The sequence below is a fragment of the Giraffa tippelskirchi genome, chromosome 9 (assembly GCF_054371585.1).
Source record: "Giraffa tippelskirchi isolate mGirTip1 chromosome 9, T2T-mGirTip1v1.2.pri, whole genome shotgun sequence".
NCBI lineage: Eukaryota > Metazoa > Chordata > Mammalia > Artiodactyla > Giraffidae > Giraffa > Giraffa tippelskirchi.
This window is the reverse complement of record NC_137283.1, coordinates 47,818,426-47,836,918: the sequence shown is the minus strand read 5'-3', so window position 1 is coordinate 47,836,918 and position 18,493 is coordinate 47,818,426. Positions and strand designations below refer to the sequence as shown.

General features: G+C 39.0%; 1 protein-coding gene and 1 non-coding gene across 2 annotated transcripts in view; one reads left to right on the top strand and one right to left on the bottom strand.

Moving 5' to 3' along the window:
- Nucleotides 1-18,493, top strand: part of DOCK3 (dedicator of cytokinesis 3) — a 276,490-nt gene that overhangs the window by 31,393 nt on the left and 226,604 nt on the right. Inside the window, exons 3-4 of the mRNA XM_081525200.1 lie at nt 2,889-2,929; nt 6,094-6,149. Coding sequence (XP_081381326.1) covers nt 2,889-2,929; nt 6,094-6,149 — 97 coding nt within the window. The remainder of the gene's footprint in view (nt 1-2,888; nt 2,930-6,093; nt 6,150-18,493) is intronic.
- Nucleotides 17,132-17,254, bottom strand: LOC145522134 (small nucleolar RNA SNORA77). The gene has a single exon (XR_014065945.1). It is a non-coding gene; the product is annotated as a small nucleolar RNA SNORA77 (small nucleolar RNA).

Below are 18,493 nucleotides of genomic sequence, written 5' to 3'. Positions count from 1 at the left end.
GAGAATGAACACATTTGCCTTTTTTCCCTTTTGTCAGACAGTGAAGAATATGTTATACCTTTGAAATAAAAAGTTTGAAACTTCTTATTGAAGGGTACTTTTTGTTGGACTTCATTTGGTGCTTTTGATCTAGCTTGATTGGTTTGCACCCAGAATCTTTGTAAAGGCCTGCTGATTGTTGACTGTCACATGGCCTGAATTATATAGAGGCTTCATTCTTTTGGGTTAACACTGCTAGCACTGTTCTGTAGCCTCTCTGTCAGCAGCAATTGTAGTGGTACTGTTGGCTCTTTTTGATAGTATAGCCTTACTTACATTGGGAAGGGCATTTCACAATCTAAATAATGATGCGTATTTAACAAAGTGATATTCAGCTGTGTTTTGAGACTATAGATGTGAAAATGCCTGGCACAGGGACAGGTGACCACTATTTTTTTGTCTATGTGTTTAAATAATTGTAGCTTTCAGATGAATTAATCTTCAATATGTGTATTTAGACATAAGACCCAGAATATTTTCTCTTAATTTGTGTTTCCTTTCTTACTGCTTGCTTTTCTAACCTAATGGTGTTAAATTTTTAAAAAGTTTCTTTCTTTTTTTTAAAGTCAGGCTTGAACTGACTCTTTATACACCAAGTATGTTTATACACCAGTTGTGGAATGTGTAATCATCCAGAGTTAAGCTGACAAATGTAAACACTTACATCTGTCTCATTTCATTCACACGGTGAGTACTCACTGAGCATTTATTTAGTGGCAGTAAGCACACATACACACCGGTGTCCTGCTTTTCTATTTCTGTGACAATATAGTGTTCTCAGTTCTGTTTTTTGTACATTAATTGCCTTTAAACAGTATGTAATGTTTTCTCTCAGTTTTATTATCTTTGAGAGTATAGTGAATCCCTAGCTGTCTTTGTAAAATCTAGTGTTTGCTTCTTGCTTTTCAGTCTAATGTGGTCATATATATATATATATTTTAATGTGGTTATATTTTATTTAAAAACCTATTTTCTGTACTTTTTCCATTTCCTTTGTGGAATAATTGCTTAAATAGAATACACTTTGAGTAACTTCTGAATTAAAATCTCTATGACTTCAGTATAAAATAGGACTTAACATTGCATCTCAATTAGAAATTTTTTCATTTATTACCTTAATTTTTAATCATATTTTATAAAGCAGCATTTTTAGAGACTAAATTTGTGATATTTTAAAGGGAGACTTTTTGGATATACATATTTGAATTGCCTAACTTTACTGGTACAGAATTAAAAAGTTTAGGTAAGATTACCATTTAAAATTTTTTAATTTATTTTTTTGGCTGCACTGGGTCTTTGTTGCTGCACACAGGCTTTCTGTAGTCGTTGTGAATAGGGGCTACTCTCTAGTGGTGGGATGTGGGCTTCTCACTGAGGTGGCTTCTCCTGTTGGCGAGCACAGGATCTCAAGTGCCGGCTCAGTAGTTGTGGTGCACGGGCTTAGTTGCCTTGCAGCACATGGGATCTTTCTGGACTAGGGATCGAAACTATGTCCTCTGTGTTGACAGGCAGATTCTTACCTACTGGACCACTGGCCCTACTGGACCACTGGCCCAGGGAAGCCCTTTATATCATTATTTGTCCTGTTTAAGATACTATAAAGTGTCCTGTTGGTAAGGTTATCACTTTAAAATAAACGAAGATAGTGAGACTTTCAGGTATAAATTGGGTTATTCAAATTTATGATATCAGCTGTTGTACTAAACAGAAATAAGAGTATTTCTTCTTTTATTGTTTGTTATGATTTCAGGGGAGAAAAAGTTGATTCTTTACCTCCTCCTAACTTTGTTGTGAGTCTTAAAGGTTAAAACATTAAATTAACTCAATTTCAGTACATGGAATAGTAAGCTCTCAGTTAACATTAGTTATCATCAACGATCTCCTCTTTCTTTTTTATTTATATTCCTCCTTTAAATACAACTCTTGGCCTCCTCTTCTATTCACTGGAATTGTTTCCTCTTAAACCCAAGTAGAGAAACTATAGCAAAACTCTGAAAATAATAGATTGAAAAAAGTTGGCAAAAAAATTTCCTTTCTCTGAAAACTATTTTTATTGTGTAATTGAAACTTTCACTGTTATTACTGTGTGTGAATGGTAAGAGAGAATAAATGAAGTATTGCTGTCAACTTTAGTGGCTGGAAAGCCAAGAAATGAGAGTAGTGTAGTTCAGTGCATGGGAGATTCAGGGAGACAAGGAGATAGAAAGTCAGGGCTGTACTCTCCTTATCTGCCACCAAAAATCTGTATGATTTTGGCATTTTCTTATCCTGTAATAGTTTCATCTGGGAGTTTTCAAGGAGTTGAATATGTGTCCTCTGAAGTATTTTCTAATCTTTTTTGTCTTTTTCAGTTGAAAGGATGTTGTGTCTTTGATGAAAATTGGGAACGTTATATTTTATTGTAAGATTGCTTCTTTTGGAGTAAACTCTGCTTAATAAGGAGAAGGCAATGGCAACCCACTCCAGTACTCTTGCCTGGAAAATCCCATGGACGGAGGAGCCTGGTAGGCTATAGTCCAGGGGGTTGCAAAGAGTCGGACACGACTGAGCGACTTCACTTTCGCTTTTCACTTTCATGCATTGGAGAAGGAAATGGCAACCCACTCCTGTATTCTTGCATGGAGAATCCCAGGGACAGAGGAGCCTGTTGGGCTGCCGTCTGTGGGGTCACACAGAGTTGGACACGACTGATGCGACTTAGCAGCAGCAGCAGCAGCATGCTTAATAAAGGCATAAAGTGACTAAAACTTGCTAGAAGGTTTTGCATTAAATAATTATCCTAAAAATACTCATGTCTTTCATAGAAAATGACAATATGATTTTAATATCTTTTGTATGCTTTGTTTTAGGTTGGTATAGGGGAGTTTCAACAAAGAAGCCAAATGTAAAGGTAATAAAAAGTTTATTGTTACCTTTTCTAATGTAGAAAGTGGCCTAGTATGTTTGTTTGATGTAAAAGCAATCCTTACTTTCCATCTTTTAATCTTTTACAGTAGCCACACTCATTCTTTCCTTTACAGAACTGTATCAGACTCTTCTCTTTCTCAGCAGTATTACAATGACTTTTTAAAAAGGACAAAATATGCGTGTGGTAATAGTTGCAAAGCTTATTTTGAAAAAGCCTATTCAGGACATTTAGTATTTTTCCTTAAAATAGTTGACAGCAAGTAAATTGACTTTTTTATAGGCCTATGCCTGTCTAGTCCTGTGATTAGTAGATGACTTTATTTCTAAAATGAAAAAAACTTTTAAATAATTTTCAATTAGATACATCTCTGATCATAATGTTCTTGTTAAAATATGAATGTAAATAACACTGTTAAGTGCCACATGCTAATTTTATGAACTAGATTTATATGTTTATTCTATTACCAAGTAACAGCAATTTGATCAGACCAAACATATTTTAGTTGGCAGTTATAATACATGTAGCAACATTCTTTTCCAGTAATGCATTAGCAAAAACTTCTTTTTTGTGTTCGCAAAAACTTACTTTTCTCTATAATATTACTATTTTTTCTTATATATTTTCTGTGGCTTAATATTTAACATATTATGCTTTTTCTTAAATAGAAAATACCAAAATGATCACATATTAATTTTTATTAAAAAATTTCAGAGTTGTAATCATCAATTTCTCAGTAGAATCACTTATTAGTTTTAAAGTAGTGATTATAAGAAGACAGTACCTTCAAACTTTTAATTCCTCATAGCCAGGGCGTCTCATTTTTGTCAGAGTTGACATTTTAGGCTAGATAAATCCTTGTTATCTTATACCTTATGAGAAGTTCAGCAAAATATATGACTTCCACTCATGAACATCTCCTCTCAAGTTGTGTCTCTAGACATTGCTAAAGGCCCTGGGGCTGATGGGGGGGGTGGGGGAGTGGTTGGAGTGGTGGTGGTAAAATTGCCCCTGGTTAAGAACCACTGAGATAAAAGGGTCAGATATCAAGAAGATACAACAGTAATAATATATATACACTGGAAATGGAGCCCCCAAATATATTAAGCAAATAGTAATAGATTTGAAGGGAGAAGTAGATACCAATACAATAATAATAGGGGCCTTCAGTACCCCGTTTTCTGCACTGAATAGGTCATCCAGACAGAAAATCAACAAGGAAGTGTTGAACTTGTACTATAGTTTAAACCAAATATATCTAATAGACATATGTATAGAATATTTCATACATTAGCAAAAAAGTACATGTTCTTCTCAATTGTAAATGGAACATTCTTCAGACTAGGTCATATAACAAGGCTTTAGTAAACTTAAAAAGATTGAAATCACACCATGTATCTTTCCTGACCACAATGGCACGAAACTAGAAATCAACAACAGCAAGAAAACTGGAAAATTCACATGTATGTGGAAATTAAAGAACACATTCTGAACAACCAGTGGACCAAAGAAGAGATAAAAAAAATCTTGACACAAATGAAAACGGAAACACAATACCCCAAAACCTATGGGCTACTGCAAAAGCAGTTTAAAGTGGGAAGTTAATAGTGATAAATGCCTCCGGAAGAAAAAAAGAAAGATATTAAATAAACCATCTTACTTTACATCTGAAAAAACTAGAAAAAAGAAGAAACTATGCCCAAATTTAGCAGAATCAAGAAAATAACAAAAATCAGGGTGGAAATAAATGAAAGAGACCAAAAAACAAGGGAAAAGGTCAATGAAACTAAAAGCTGTTTCTTTTTAAAGATAAAATTAACTGAGGGGAAAAAAAGACAAGGAGAAATGAAAGAGCAGACATTAAAAATGATACCACAGAAATACAAAGGATTATAAGAGACTGCTATGACAATTGTATGCTAACAAATTGAACAGTCTATAAGAAATGGATAAATTCCTAGAAACTTAAAACCTACCCAGAATGAATCAGGAAAAATAGAAAATCTGAATAGTCCAATAATCAGTAAGGAAATTGAATCAGTAATTATTAAAAATCTCCCAACAAAGAAATGTTCAGGGCCAGATGACTTCACTGGTGAATACTACTAAACTTTAAAGAAGAATTAACACCAGTCCTTCATAAAAGCTATTCCAAAAATTGAAGAGGAGGGAACACTTCCAGATTTGTTTCATGAGGCTAGCATTACTCTGATATCAAAGCCAGAAAAGGACACTGTAGGAGAAGAAAACTACAGATCATTATCACTGATGAATATAGATGCGAAACTCTCTACAAAATACTATCAGTATGAAACAATCCCATTCATGACAGCATCAAAACAATCAAATATTTAGAAATAGATAGAACCAAGGAGCTGAAAGATCTGTACACTGAAAACTGTAAAATGCATTACTGTAGTCCAGCTGCTGATGGGCTTATGTGGTATAGACTGAGTTTATTACTGACAGTGGTGTGGGCCATAGAGTATTAAAAAAAAAAAAATAGACCATTTGTGTTTTATTTTGAAGGAAGTTTATACATCAGGAAAAGGAGTGAAACATTGATTGGAAAATGTAATTGTTTTTAAAACAATACATTTTTAAAAATCTTTTTAAGAATTGAAATCAAATTATGGCAGATAACCAAAGTAGAAACCATTTGCAAAGAGTAAAAGAAGAAACATTTATAGACGCTCTCAAATTGATTTATTCTTTGTGAATACAAATGTTACCCAGAGTGTGAGAATTCTTTCTCTAACTCAGAGCTGGATAAGCTGTAAATTGTTGGTTAGATGATGATGTTGGTTTTGTAGATACATGCCAAGGTCTGTACATAAGTCTATACTATCTTCAGTGTGATTTGATGGAATATTTCTAAAACTTAAAAAAAAAAGGTTTTTGTGGTTGCTTAACATCAGTTTTTCCCCCTTGTGGACAGACTCTGATTGCGAATGACAATGAAATTCCTGTTGAATCTAGTTTGTATAACTTTGTATTCTTAATTAATATGTAAAGTGGTTGCTACATGAAGAGATCTACTGTTTTGTTGATAGAGTATTTCCATGCTGAAATCTGACTGTTATTTCAGTCTAAATGAGATGTTAATCACAAATTACTTTTTCTAATAGGAAATCTTACCTCTTTTACAGGGGATCTTTCCTGCAAATTACATTCATTTGAAAAAAGCAATTGTCAGTAATAGGGGGTGAGTAGTTGGCTTTGCTAAACTTATTTATAATTTTTATTGGCTGCAGAGGAAGACATTTTTCCTTTTGATTCATAGTATAAACTACGCTATTGGTATGTTTTCCTGCAAAAATATACTTTATCATATATAATTCTGAGGATATAATTTTATCTTAAAATACTGACAACTTTAATTTCTTTTCCTGTATACTGGTAAGGTAACCTGAGTTATTATGAATTTCATAAAAGCAATTATACATGCAGTATATTTTATAAAATGATGTGTTATTTTGAGAATAGTCTTTGATAGGATAGGAGTTAGGATGATAAACCTGTCATTTTGTTTCTGTGTATGAAAAGTGACGGAGACTTTTAAAATCTTGCCTTTTTTGCAAGTCAAAATTGAAAAAAACTATGGAAATGGCCACAACCCACTCCAGTATTCTTACCTGGAGAATCCCATGAACAGAGGAGCCTGGTGGGCTATAGTCCATAGGGTCACACAGAGTCGGACACGACTGAAGTGACTTAGCATGCATGCACACATAAAGGCATACCTTAAGGATAAAATGATAGTGTATATAATGGGTATATAGTTTGGTCACAAAATTATGAAACAAAAGCAATTGTTGAACAAAAGAGAATCAAGATGTAATTATATCAAAATATTAATATCCATTGCTTTTGCATGTTCAAATTGTGGTGATTTTTAAAAATTGTTTACTTTTAATGCCTTATTTTAAAAAGTAATATGCCTTATTATAGGATTGTGATTTTATTTTTAAAAATTAAATATCATTTTAAAGATACTGTTTAACTATGATAGCTTTGGGGACTAAAAATTATGTTTTTGACCAGAGGTTGAGCTAGTATTGGAGTATCCTTCTGGTAAGTTAGGATTTAGTCAGGAAAAGAGAAACTTGGGAGTCATTTTATAAAATAGAATTTAATATAGGGAATTTTAGACACATATTTGGAAAAGACCCTGATGCTGAGAAAGACTGAAGGCAGAGGAGAAGAGGGCAACAGAGGATAAGATGGTTGGATGGCATCACCAATCCAGTGGCCATGAACTTGGGGAAACTCCAGGAGATGATGAGGGACAGGCAGGCCTGGAGTTCTGCAGTCCATGGCGTCATAGAGAGTTGTACAGGAATTGCTGACTGAACAACAACAAGTTTGAATAGTGAAAGTAAAAAAGGAAGAAATACAGGAATAACACAAAATAATCACAGCAGTAAAGCATTCTATACTTTGATGCCTGGGAATACAAAAGATAACAGGTTGGGGATACTAGAACCCACAAACTGTAAGTATTTTAGGATATATATTATATTTTAAGAAAAAGTACATTCTCTAACATGATCACAGAATAATTATGACGCTCAGGAAATGTAACATAGACATAATAGTTCAGTTCAGTCACTCAATCATGTCCAACTCATTTGAGATCCCGTGGACTGCAGCAGCATGCCTGGCTTCCCTGTCCATCACCAACTCCTGGAGCTTGCTCAAACACATGTCTGTTGAGTTGGTGATGCCATCCAACCATCTCATCCTCTGTCGTCCCCTTCTCATCCTGCCTTCAATCTTTCCCAGCATTGGGGTCTTTTCAAATGAGTCAGTTCTTCACTTCAGGTGGCCAAAGTGTTGGAGCTTCAGCTTCAGCATCAGTCCTTACAGTGAATATTCAGGACTGATTTCCTTTAGGATGGACTGGTTGGATCTCCTTGCAGTCCAAGGGATTCTCAAAAGTCTTCTCTAACACCACAGTTCAAAAGTATCAATTCTTCAGTGCTCAGCTTTCTTTACAGTCCTGCTCTCACATTCATACATGACTGCTGGAAAAACAATTGCTTTGGCTAGATGGACCTTTGTCAGAAAAGTAATGTCTCTGCTTTTTAATATGCTGTCTAGGTTGGTCATAGCTTTTCTTCTAAGGAACAAGTGTCTTTTAATGTCATGGCTGCAGTCACCATCTGTGGTGATTTTGGAGCCCCCAAAATAAAGTCTGTCACTGTTTCCATTGTTTCTCCATCTATTTGCCATGAAGTGATGAGACCGGATGCCATGATCTTCTTTTTTTGAATGTTGAGTTTTAAGCCAACTTTTTCACTCTCCTCTTTCACTTTCATCAAGAGGCTCTTTAGTTCTTCTTCACTTTCTGCCGTAAGGGTGGTGTCATCTGCATATCTGAGGTTATTGATATCTCTCCTGGCAATCTTGATTCCAGCTTGTGCTTCTTCCAGCCCAGTGTTTCTCATGATGTACTCTGCATATAAGTTAAATAAGCAGGGTGACAATATACAGCCTTGATGTACTCCTTTTTCTATTTGGAACCAGTCTGTTGTTCCATGTCCAGTTCTAACTGTTGCTTCTTGACCTGCATACAGATTTCTCAGGAGGCAGGTCAGGTGGTCTGGTGTTCCCATCTCTTGAAGAATTTTCCACAGCTTTTTGTGATCCACACAGTCAAAGGCTTTGGCATAGTCAATAAAGCAGAAGTAGACGTTTTTCTGGAACTCTTGCTTTTTCGACGATCCAACGGATATTGGCAATAGCACCCCACTCCAGTACTCTTGCCTGGAAAATCCCATGGACAGAGGAGCCTGGTAGGCTGCAGTCCATGGGGTCGCGAAGAGTCGGAAATGACTGAGCGACTTCACTTTCACTTTTCACTTTCATGCATTGGAGAAGGAAATGGCAACCCACTCCAGTGTTCTTGCCTGGAGAATCCCAGGGGCGGCGGAGCCTGGTGGGCTGCCGTCTGTGGGGTCACACAGAGTCGGACACGACTGAAGTGACTTAGCAGCAGCAACGGATGTTGGCAATTTGATCTCTAGTTCCTCTGCATTTTCTAAATCTAGCTTGAACATCTGAAAGTTCACAGTTCACGTAGTGCTGAAGCCTGGCTTGGAGAATTTTGAGCATTACTTTGCTATCATACTATAAAATATATAGTTCAAATTCAAATGTCCCTAATCGTCCCATGAATATTCTTTATATCTTTTCATTTGGTTGGTTTTTTGGGGGTTGGGTGGGGTATGGTTCAGGATCCAGTCAAAAATTAAATATTATATTTCATCTTTGTCAGCAGTTCTCCAGGCTTGGTTTTCTTTTTCCTTTTTATGCCATTGACTTTGTTGAAGTGCCCAGGCCAGTTGTTTTGCAAAATGTCCCTCAATTTGTGTTTGTCTGTTTCCTTATGGTTGGATTTGACTTAAGCATCTTAGATAGCAGTACTGCATAGGTGGTGTTGTGGATTAAAATGGTCAAATTTCTCCTGGATATCTTCCAGTGCTTGGTTAGATCAGCAAGACGGGGACTTAGGGTTCTACCTTAGCAAATATCAACCAGGAATTGAGGCTCTTTCAGTCAGAGAACATGCATTATGTTTCTATCATGTGCCTTCTTCATTGCCTCCTGCCATACTCGTGAGGGGTATAACTGTACTTTCAGTGCTTTGTAGGGTATATCATCTGCTTCTTGAGAAATTTGTGCCATTTTTACTGAAGTACTTGTTGTTTTGTTTGGTTGACAAGGAAGTGAAATTGTTTGAATAATCTTATCTGTGAAAATGTTCTTGTGGGAACTTTAAAAATTTTAATATTTTCAGTTATCTTCCTGAGTGTTTCTTGATACCTGGATTTTCTCATTCGTAAAATGATTCAAGTATTGTTGCTGCTTTTTATAAAGTTTCACTGAAAAACTTACACATTTGTACTAAATTAGAGGATTTTAGGGCTGATAAAGAAAAAAGACAAGACCATGAGATGGTAGCAGCACATAACGGGCTTTATTTAGGCAGAGCTCTGAGAAGTTGCAAAGGAAATTTCATCAAAGCAGGAGACCTTTCAGAGACAGCAGTGCCAGGTCACAACCAGAAGGGGAAAAGTATACTTTAACTCTTCAGGGAGAGGAGTACCAGAGAGGAAACTCATATGTCTAGACCATATTACTCATTTGCAAGATGATAAGTCTCTGGTTCAGAGAGCACCTCAGGACAACAGCAGCTTGGAATCTTTTATAGCCCTAAGACTTACCTTATCTATGGCTAGCAAACATTGAGTGCACTTTTGTTAAGTATGTGACGATCAGTGGAGTCCACTGTAAGGAACCTGCCTAATGGTGTTGGCTAATCCACTTGGTGTATGGTGCCATATCGAAGTCTCAGGGTTACCCACTGCTACTGGCCAGTTCTGATTCCACAGTTATGGTACTGTTACTGAACTAAACCTTGGTCTGCCCACGTTCAGTAAAGCCAGTCTACTAACACCAGATTGTGGTGAAGGAAATGCAGGATTTATCACAGGGCGCCAAGCAAGAGGTCCAGGTAGCAAGTGCTTAAAAGGGCTGAACTACCTGAAGGGTTTCAGAGAAGGGTTTTTAGACAGGGTGAGGGAGAGGGTTTGTAGGGTGTGATCAGTTCATGGATAGTCCCCCGAATGGTTGATGGTGAGATAATCAGGAGTCAACATCATCAACCTTCTGGTTTCAACCTGTCTGGGGTCTGCCTGCTTGTGAGCAGCATGAGGTTAACTTCTTCCATCTGGTAGGGGTTTCAGTCTCTGCAACAGAGGATGTGGCTCATAGTATTATCTACAGTGCTTGAGGAGGAACTAAAGGTCCTTGAGTTTGTTTTAATGGCTGAACTGTTATTAACTTGTCTTGCTTGACTATTTTCCTTTATTTCTGTGTTTTCTCACTTGTCTAATTAAATTTACTCTTTGGAATTCAGAAGGACTTAGGAGGCTAAAGGACTCTTGTCTACAGACAAGAGTCAGGCAGAGGACATTGTGGAGTTGGGGGCAGCATTCTGTTCTGGGAAGGCCCTATAGGGTCCTGCTTGGTTCAGTACCAGATCAGTCTTGAGTAAAACTCCATGGAGCTGATCTCAAGAGCAGCTCCTGGACCTTACACCACATTCATCTTGGAATGGCTAGGAAAGGAAGCAGATCGAATTCATGGGGCATTGGGGATAGTTGGTATAAGACATTTTTCTAAATTGGCTTGCTCTGCAAGATTACTCATTTGAGTGAGCCAATCTGAAAGTCTTCAAGCAAGGTAAGAACACCCTCATCACAGTAGAGAAGAAAGGCCTTTTTATGCTGCAGGAGGAGGTTTAGTAGGAGCAAAACTTAGAGTCTTTTGTGTTATCCAGTGTCTCTACTATCTGTACCATTTTTGTCCAAGTCTTTTGTCTTAATATAGATAAAAGGCCATAAATGCAACTAACCTTGTAATTCAGAAATATAGATAAAAGGCCATAAATTCAGCTAACCTTGTAATTCAGAAATGATCAGAATCAGAACTAGAGTTTGTTTTTTGGCTATTTGAACACTGAAGATGAAAGAGAAAACTGCTCTGAACTCATTGTGGAGTTCAGAGCATCAGTAAACATTCAGCTTTTGGTAGCCCTGATTTCCTAACTAGAGATTATCCTTCCAATTCTATATTATGTTGTTGTTCAGTTGCTAAGTTGTGTCTGACTCTTTGTGACGCCATGGACTGCAGCAGGCCAGGCTTCCCTCTCCTCCACTGTATCCTGGAGTTTGCCCAAACTCACATCCATTGTGTCGATGATGCCATCCAACCATCTCATTCTCTGTTGCCCCCTTCTCCTCCTATCCTTCATCTTTCCCAGCATCAGGGTCTCTTCCAGTGAGTCAGCACTTTGTACCAGGCAGCCAAAGTATTGGAGCTTCAGCTTCAGTCTCAGTCCTTCCAATGAATATTCAGGGTTAGTTTCTTTTAGTATTGACTTGTTTGATCTCCTTGCAGTCCAAGGGACTCTCAAGAGTCTTCTCCAGACCACAGTTCAAAAGAATCAATTCTTCAGCACTCAGCCTTTTTTATGGGTGAACTCTCAAATCTGTACATTACTCCTGGAAAAACCATAGCTTTGACTATATGAACCTTTATCAGCAAAGTGATGTCTCTGGTAAAAAGATGTCTCTATCAAAAAATAACACTGTCTAGGTTTGTCATAGGTTTCCTTCCAAGGAGCAAGGCATCTATTAATTTCATGACTGCAGTCACTGTGATTTTGGAGCCCAAGAAAATAAAATCTGTCAGTGTTTCCATAGCTATTATGGAGTATATCAAATTGTCTCATCTATCCATTCATTCGTTGTATGCACTAGCATTCAAAACTCTTAGTTTGGAATCCAGTTTAAAGGAGAAATAGTAGGTCAGCAGTATCCAGAAGGTCTCTTGCTTTTTGATCATGCAGGCCAAGTTATCTTTTGGTACTTTTTTTTCAATTTGCTCTTGACCTCATTGGAGCTTCCCCTGTAGCTCAGATGATAAGGAATTTGTCTGCTGTGCAGGAGACCCGTATTCAATCTCTGGGTCAGGAAGATCCCCTGGAGAAGGGAATGGCAACCCATTCCAGTATTCTTGCCTGGAGAACTCCACGGACAAAGGAGCCTGGTGAACTGCAATCCATGTGGTAACAAAGAGTCAGACACGACCTCATTATTGGTCTATTTATCAAACTTCTCTCAACCTAGCTTCAGACTTCCCCCTCTAGGATGGAGCTAGAAGACAGTGTTAGACTTTGCTTATAATCATATAGATTTCTGTTGTATGTGTTCTGGGAACCTTGTTATTACCATTACCACACATGGTTGGGGCTCTGTGGCCTTGAGGTAGATAGATGAAAGAGAAAGAATAGGAAGGGAATCTGTAATGGCATCCAGCTCAAATGGTAAAGAATCTGCTTGCAATGCGGGAGACTTCAGTCCCTGGGTCAGGAAGATCCCCTGAAGAAGGGCATGGCAACCGACTTCAGTATCCTTACCAGGAGAATCCTATGGACAGAGGAGCCTGGTGGGCTATAGTCTTGGGGTCGCAAAGAGTCAGACACGACTGAGCGACTAACATTTTCACTTTCAAAGAAATATTGGGAAAGTTATTGAGAGTCAGTTGTCCAGGAATAGTACAAAGGATGTGATCATCTCAAGGATCATGGAATAGAATTGTGCTTTATACAGCATTAGACAGCTTAGAAAAAGGCAAGCTATGTCCTAACTTGTCGCAGCTTGACATGGAAGGAAAAGTGGGGACTTTCTATGATTATGCTTTCCTGCCTGTGTTACTGCAATGCCTTCTAACTGCTTTCCCCACTTGTATTCATGCCCTCCTACAGTTTATTCTCAATACAGCTGCCAAAGCAGTTTTTAAAAATATAAGTTAGATCATGCTACTCCTGTGCTTAAAACCTTTCAATGACTCCCATCTCACTCAAAGCAAAAACCAAAGTTCTTACAAAGGCTTACAAAGTTTTATGATGTGGCTTCTTGTCACCCCTGTGACCTCATCTGCTGTCCCTTTTTCTCAGTTGACTTCAGTTATTCTGGCTTCTTTCCTTTTATTCAAACATGTCAGATATGTTCCTGCCTTAAGGTTTTTGCTCATGATGTTTCCTGTGCCTGAACACCATGCCTGGTTAACCTTGTTACTTTCTTTAGGTCTTATCTCAAATCTTCTGTATTTAATTAATTCTGCCTCTTGCCCTTGCCTTACCAACTCACAACTGGATGCTCCTGTAGAAACATCTGCTTCTGGAAGCTGAATGTACCTGCCAACAAGTTGATTTCTTTGTAGTCTCTGCTGCTTTGGATAATTGGTTTTCTTTTCTAAGTCTAGGGTGGATGGAGCTCAGGCCCTGAGCCTGTACTGTAGTCATAAGGAGTCTGAGAAATCAAGTGTCCATTGTGTTCCACTTGTATACTGGAAGGCAGCTCTGTCTCTATGTTAGGGTCTTTCTCCAACACAGAAGGGGAGTTACAATGCAGGGCAGCTAAGGAAAAGGAAATCACAATTTTCTCTAACATTACCACTCTTTTCTTCTGGGATTTATGTTAGGAGTAGGTTGGAATTCTTCTACCTCATCCCCACATCTCTTAAGTACTCTTATGTAGCTTGCTGCTGACTTTCTTTCGACTTCTAACTGGCATGTATCCTTTGTGTTGAGGTTTTTTTTCTCCCTACTTCTAATATTTTTTATCATTTAAAAAATCGTGGTAAACTGTGTGTAAAATTTAGCATTTTGATCATTTTGAAGTGTACAGTCTGATGGCATTAAGTACATTCACAGTGCTGTCCAAACCTTCATCAGTATTCAACTCCAGAACTTTTTCCTCATCCCATACAGAAACTCTGTACCCTTTAAACAGTAACTCTCTATTCCTCCTTTCTCTCAGCCCCTGGTAACCTTTCTTTTGCTATCTGTCTGTATATAAGTGGAATCATTCAATATTTGTTCTTTTGTGTCTGTTTTATTTCACTTGGCTTAGTGTTTTCAAAGCTCATCCATGTTGTAGCATGTATGAAAATTTCATCCCTTTTAAAGATTGAATAGTATTCCCTTATCTATTTATAATTTCAGTATTCCACTTGGCCATAGATGGATATTTTGACTTTTTCATTTGCAAAATTGTTGCTTGGTTGTTTTGCGTTATCTGTTGACTCTTGGTTTATCTATGTTTGCTTTTATTTCATACTTTTCTTTTTTTTAAATGGAAGTTACTCATGTCACTAAGCATTGCAAATATTTTAAAACATTTATCAGATTTATAAAATCCTGAGAAGATTTTTTGTTTTATTTTTAAGCCTTTGGACATTTTTTTTTTTTTGGATGTCTTTACATATCTTAAAATTTTGGCTTTCGGAAGTGGGAGATGTTGTTTTCCCTTCCTTTTCTCCCTCTGAACACATCTGTCTAGTGCTTACATCATTGCCTCTATTAGAATCAGATCCTACAATAGCATGTTAGATCTCCTTCCCCAGAGTGACCTTGGGCTTTTGGCAGATCCTGACCTTTGGCTGAGGGAAGGAGGGGTTTAGGCTCCAATCTGTTTAGCCCTAGAGGTTGCTAAAAGCATGTTTTGTTTTTTAATTTTTTAATTGAAGGATAACTGCTTTACAGAATTTTGTGGTTTTCTGTCATGCATCGACAAGAATCAGCCATAGGCACACCCGTGTCCCCTCCCTCCTGGACCTCCCTCCTGTCTCCCTCCTCATCCCACCCTTCAGCCTGTCACAGAGCCCCTGTGTGAGTTCCCTGAGTCACACAGCAAATTCCCATTGGCTATCTATTTTACATATGGTATTGTAAATTTCTATGTTACACTCTCCATACATCTCCCCTTCTCTCTTCTCTCCTCCCCCCATGTCCATAGGTCTGATCTCTATGTTTATTTCTCCACTGCTGCTCTAAAAATAAATTAATCAGTGCCATCTTTTTAGATTCCATATATATGTGTCAGTATACGATATTTATATTTCTCTTTCTGACTTGCTTCACTGTAGGTTCGAACTCTAGGTTCGTTCACCTTATTAGAATGGATTCAAATGCATTCTTTTAAGGCTGAGTAGTATTCCATTGTATATATGTACCACAGCTTCTTTATCCATTCATCTGTTGATGGACATCTAGGTTGCTTCCATGGTCTAGCTATTGTAGATAGTGCTTCAGTGAACATTGGAGTACATGTGTCTTTTTCAGTTTTGGTTCCTCAGGGTGTATGCCTAGGCGTGGGATTGCTGGGTCATATGGTGGTTTTGCTGCTGCTGCTAAGTCGCGTCAGTCATGTCTGACTCTGTGCGACCCCATAGACGGCAGCCCATCAGGCTCCTCCATCCATGGGGTTTCCCAGGCAAGAGTACTGGAGTGGGGTGCCATTGCCTTCTCCGATGGTGGTTTTATTGCCAGCTTTTTAAGGAATCTCCATACTGTCTTCCATTGTGGCTTTATCAGTTTGCATTCCCACCAGCAAGACAAGAGTGTTCCTTTTTCTCCACACCCTCTCCAGCATTTATTGTTTGTAGACTTTTTGATGATGGCCGTTCTGACTGGTGTGAGGTGGTGTCTCATTGTAGTTTTGATTTGCATTTCTCTAATAGTGAATGATGTTGAGCATCTTCTCATGTGCTTGTTAGCCATCTTTATGTCTTTGGAGAAGTGTCTCTTCAGGTCCCTTTTCTACTTTTTGATTGGGTTATTTGTTTTTCTGGTATTGAGTTGTATGAGCTACTTGTATATTTTCGAAATTAATTCTTTGTCAGTTGTTTCAGTTCAGTTCAGTCACTCAGTTGTTCAGTCGCTCAGGTTCTTTGCAAACCCATGAACCGTAGCACGCCAGGCCTCCCTGTCCAACACCAACTCCCAGAGTCCACCCAAACCCATGTCCATTGAGTCGGTGATGCCATTCAACCATCTCATTCTCTGTCGTCCCCTTCTCCTCCTGCCCTCAATCCTTCCCAGCATTAGGGTCTTTTCCAATGAGTCATCTCTTCGCATCAGGTGGCCAAAGTATTGGAGTTTCAGCTTCAACATCAGTCCTTCCAATGAACACCCAGGACTGATCTCCTTTAGGATGGACTGGTTGGATCTCCTTGCAGTCCAAGGGACTCTCAAGAGTCTTCTCCAACACCACAGTTCAAAAGCATCAATTCTTTGGCGCTCAGCTTTCTTTTTTTTTTTTTCAGGTTTCAAATGTGTTGTTCATTCGCTATTTTGATGACTGTAAATGTTTCCACTATGGAAAAGAAAATTAGCACGGTAGATTCTCGTGACCGGGGAATGGATTTTCTAAAGTTGTCTTCATGAGGGCAAAAATTTAGAAAACAACCTGCATGTTGGAAGTCAGTTCTTTATATAAAGTCCCTTGTAAAAACAAAACAGAATAAAAACAAACCGAAAAGAAGGCGTAGGGCAAAATTTAAAAAAGAAACAGGGGAGCCGGGGGCGAGGTGCCTGGGGCTCCTCCCTGCTCCTCCTCGGCCGCAGCCGGGGCCGCGTCCTCGGGCTGTTCACCCTCCTGCACCGAGAGCGCCTCGAGCTTCTCCGCCACCTTCTCGGCGCTGTAGTTCTTGCCGGACCCTGGGGGGCACGGGGGCGTGGTCAGAGGGAGGCGCGGCGCAAGCAGGCGCCACGAGCACCTCCCCATGCCCCCGCGGCCCCGGGGAGACGCGGCCGGCCCGCCCCCAGAAAGCACCAGTGTACCGGGGTAGCTGCGCTGCCCTTCACAGGGCAGAGGTCACAGCCCCCCGCAAGTTCCTGTGGCAGACGGAAAAAGCACCCGCCTGGGGCTGCGGCTGGGTGCAGAGTGAGTCTGCAGGGCCCTCCACCCCCCACTCAGCTTTCTTTAGAGTCCAACCCTCACATCCATACAGGACTACTGGAAAAACAATAGCCTTGACTAGACGGACCTTTGTTGACAAAGTAATGTCTCTACTTTTTAATATGCTGTCTAGATTGGTCATAACTTTCCTTCCAAGGAGTAAGCGTCTTTAATTTCAGGGCTGCAGTCACCATCTGCAGTGATTTTGGAGCCCCAAAAAATAAAGTCTGACACTGCTTCTACTGTTTCCCATCTATTTGCCATGAAGTGATGGGACCGGATGCCATGATCTTAGTTTTCTGAATGTTGAGTTTTAAGCCAACTTTTTCATTCTCCTCTTTCACTTTCATCAAGAGGCTCTTTAGTTCTTCTTCACTCTCTGCCATAAGGGTGGTGTCATCTGCATATCTGACGTTATTGATATTTCTTCCGGCAATCTTTGATTCCAGCTTGTGCTTCTTCCAGCCCAGTATTTCTCATGATGTACTCTGCATATAAGTTAAATAAGCAGGGGGACAATATACAGCCTTGACGTACTCCTTTTCCTATTTGGAACCAGTCTGTTGTTCCATGTCCAGTTCTGGCTGTTGCTTCCTGACCTGCATACAGGTTTCTTAAGAGGCAGGTCAGGTGATCTGGTATTCTCATCTCTTTCAGAATTTTCCACAGTTTATTGTGATCCACACAGTCAAAGGCTTTGGCATAGTCAATAAAGCAGAAATAGATGTTTTTCTGGAACTTGCTTGCTTTTTCGATGATCCAATGGATGTTGGCAATTTGATCTCTGGTTCCTCTGCCTTTTCTAAATCCAGCTTGAACATCTAGAAGTTCACGTTTCACGTATTGCTGAAGCCTGGCTTGGAGAATTTTGAGCATTACTTTACTAGTGTGTGAGATGAGTGCAATTGTGTGGTAGTTTGAGCATTCTTTGGCATTGCCTTTCTTTGGGATTGGAATGAAAACTGACCTTTCCAGTCCTGTGGCCACTGCTGAGTTTTCAAAATTTGCTGCATGTCGAGTGCAGCACTTTCACAGTATCATCTTTCAGGATTTGAAATAACTCAACTGGAATTCCATCACCTCCACTAGCTTTGTTCGTAGTGATGCTTTCTAAGGCCCACTTGACTGCCCATTCCAGGATGTCTGGCTCTTGGTGAGTGATCACGCCATCGTGATTATCTGGGTCGTGAAGATCTTTTTTGTACAGTTCTTCTGTGTATTCTTGCCACCTCTT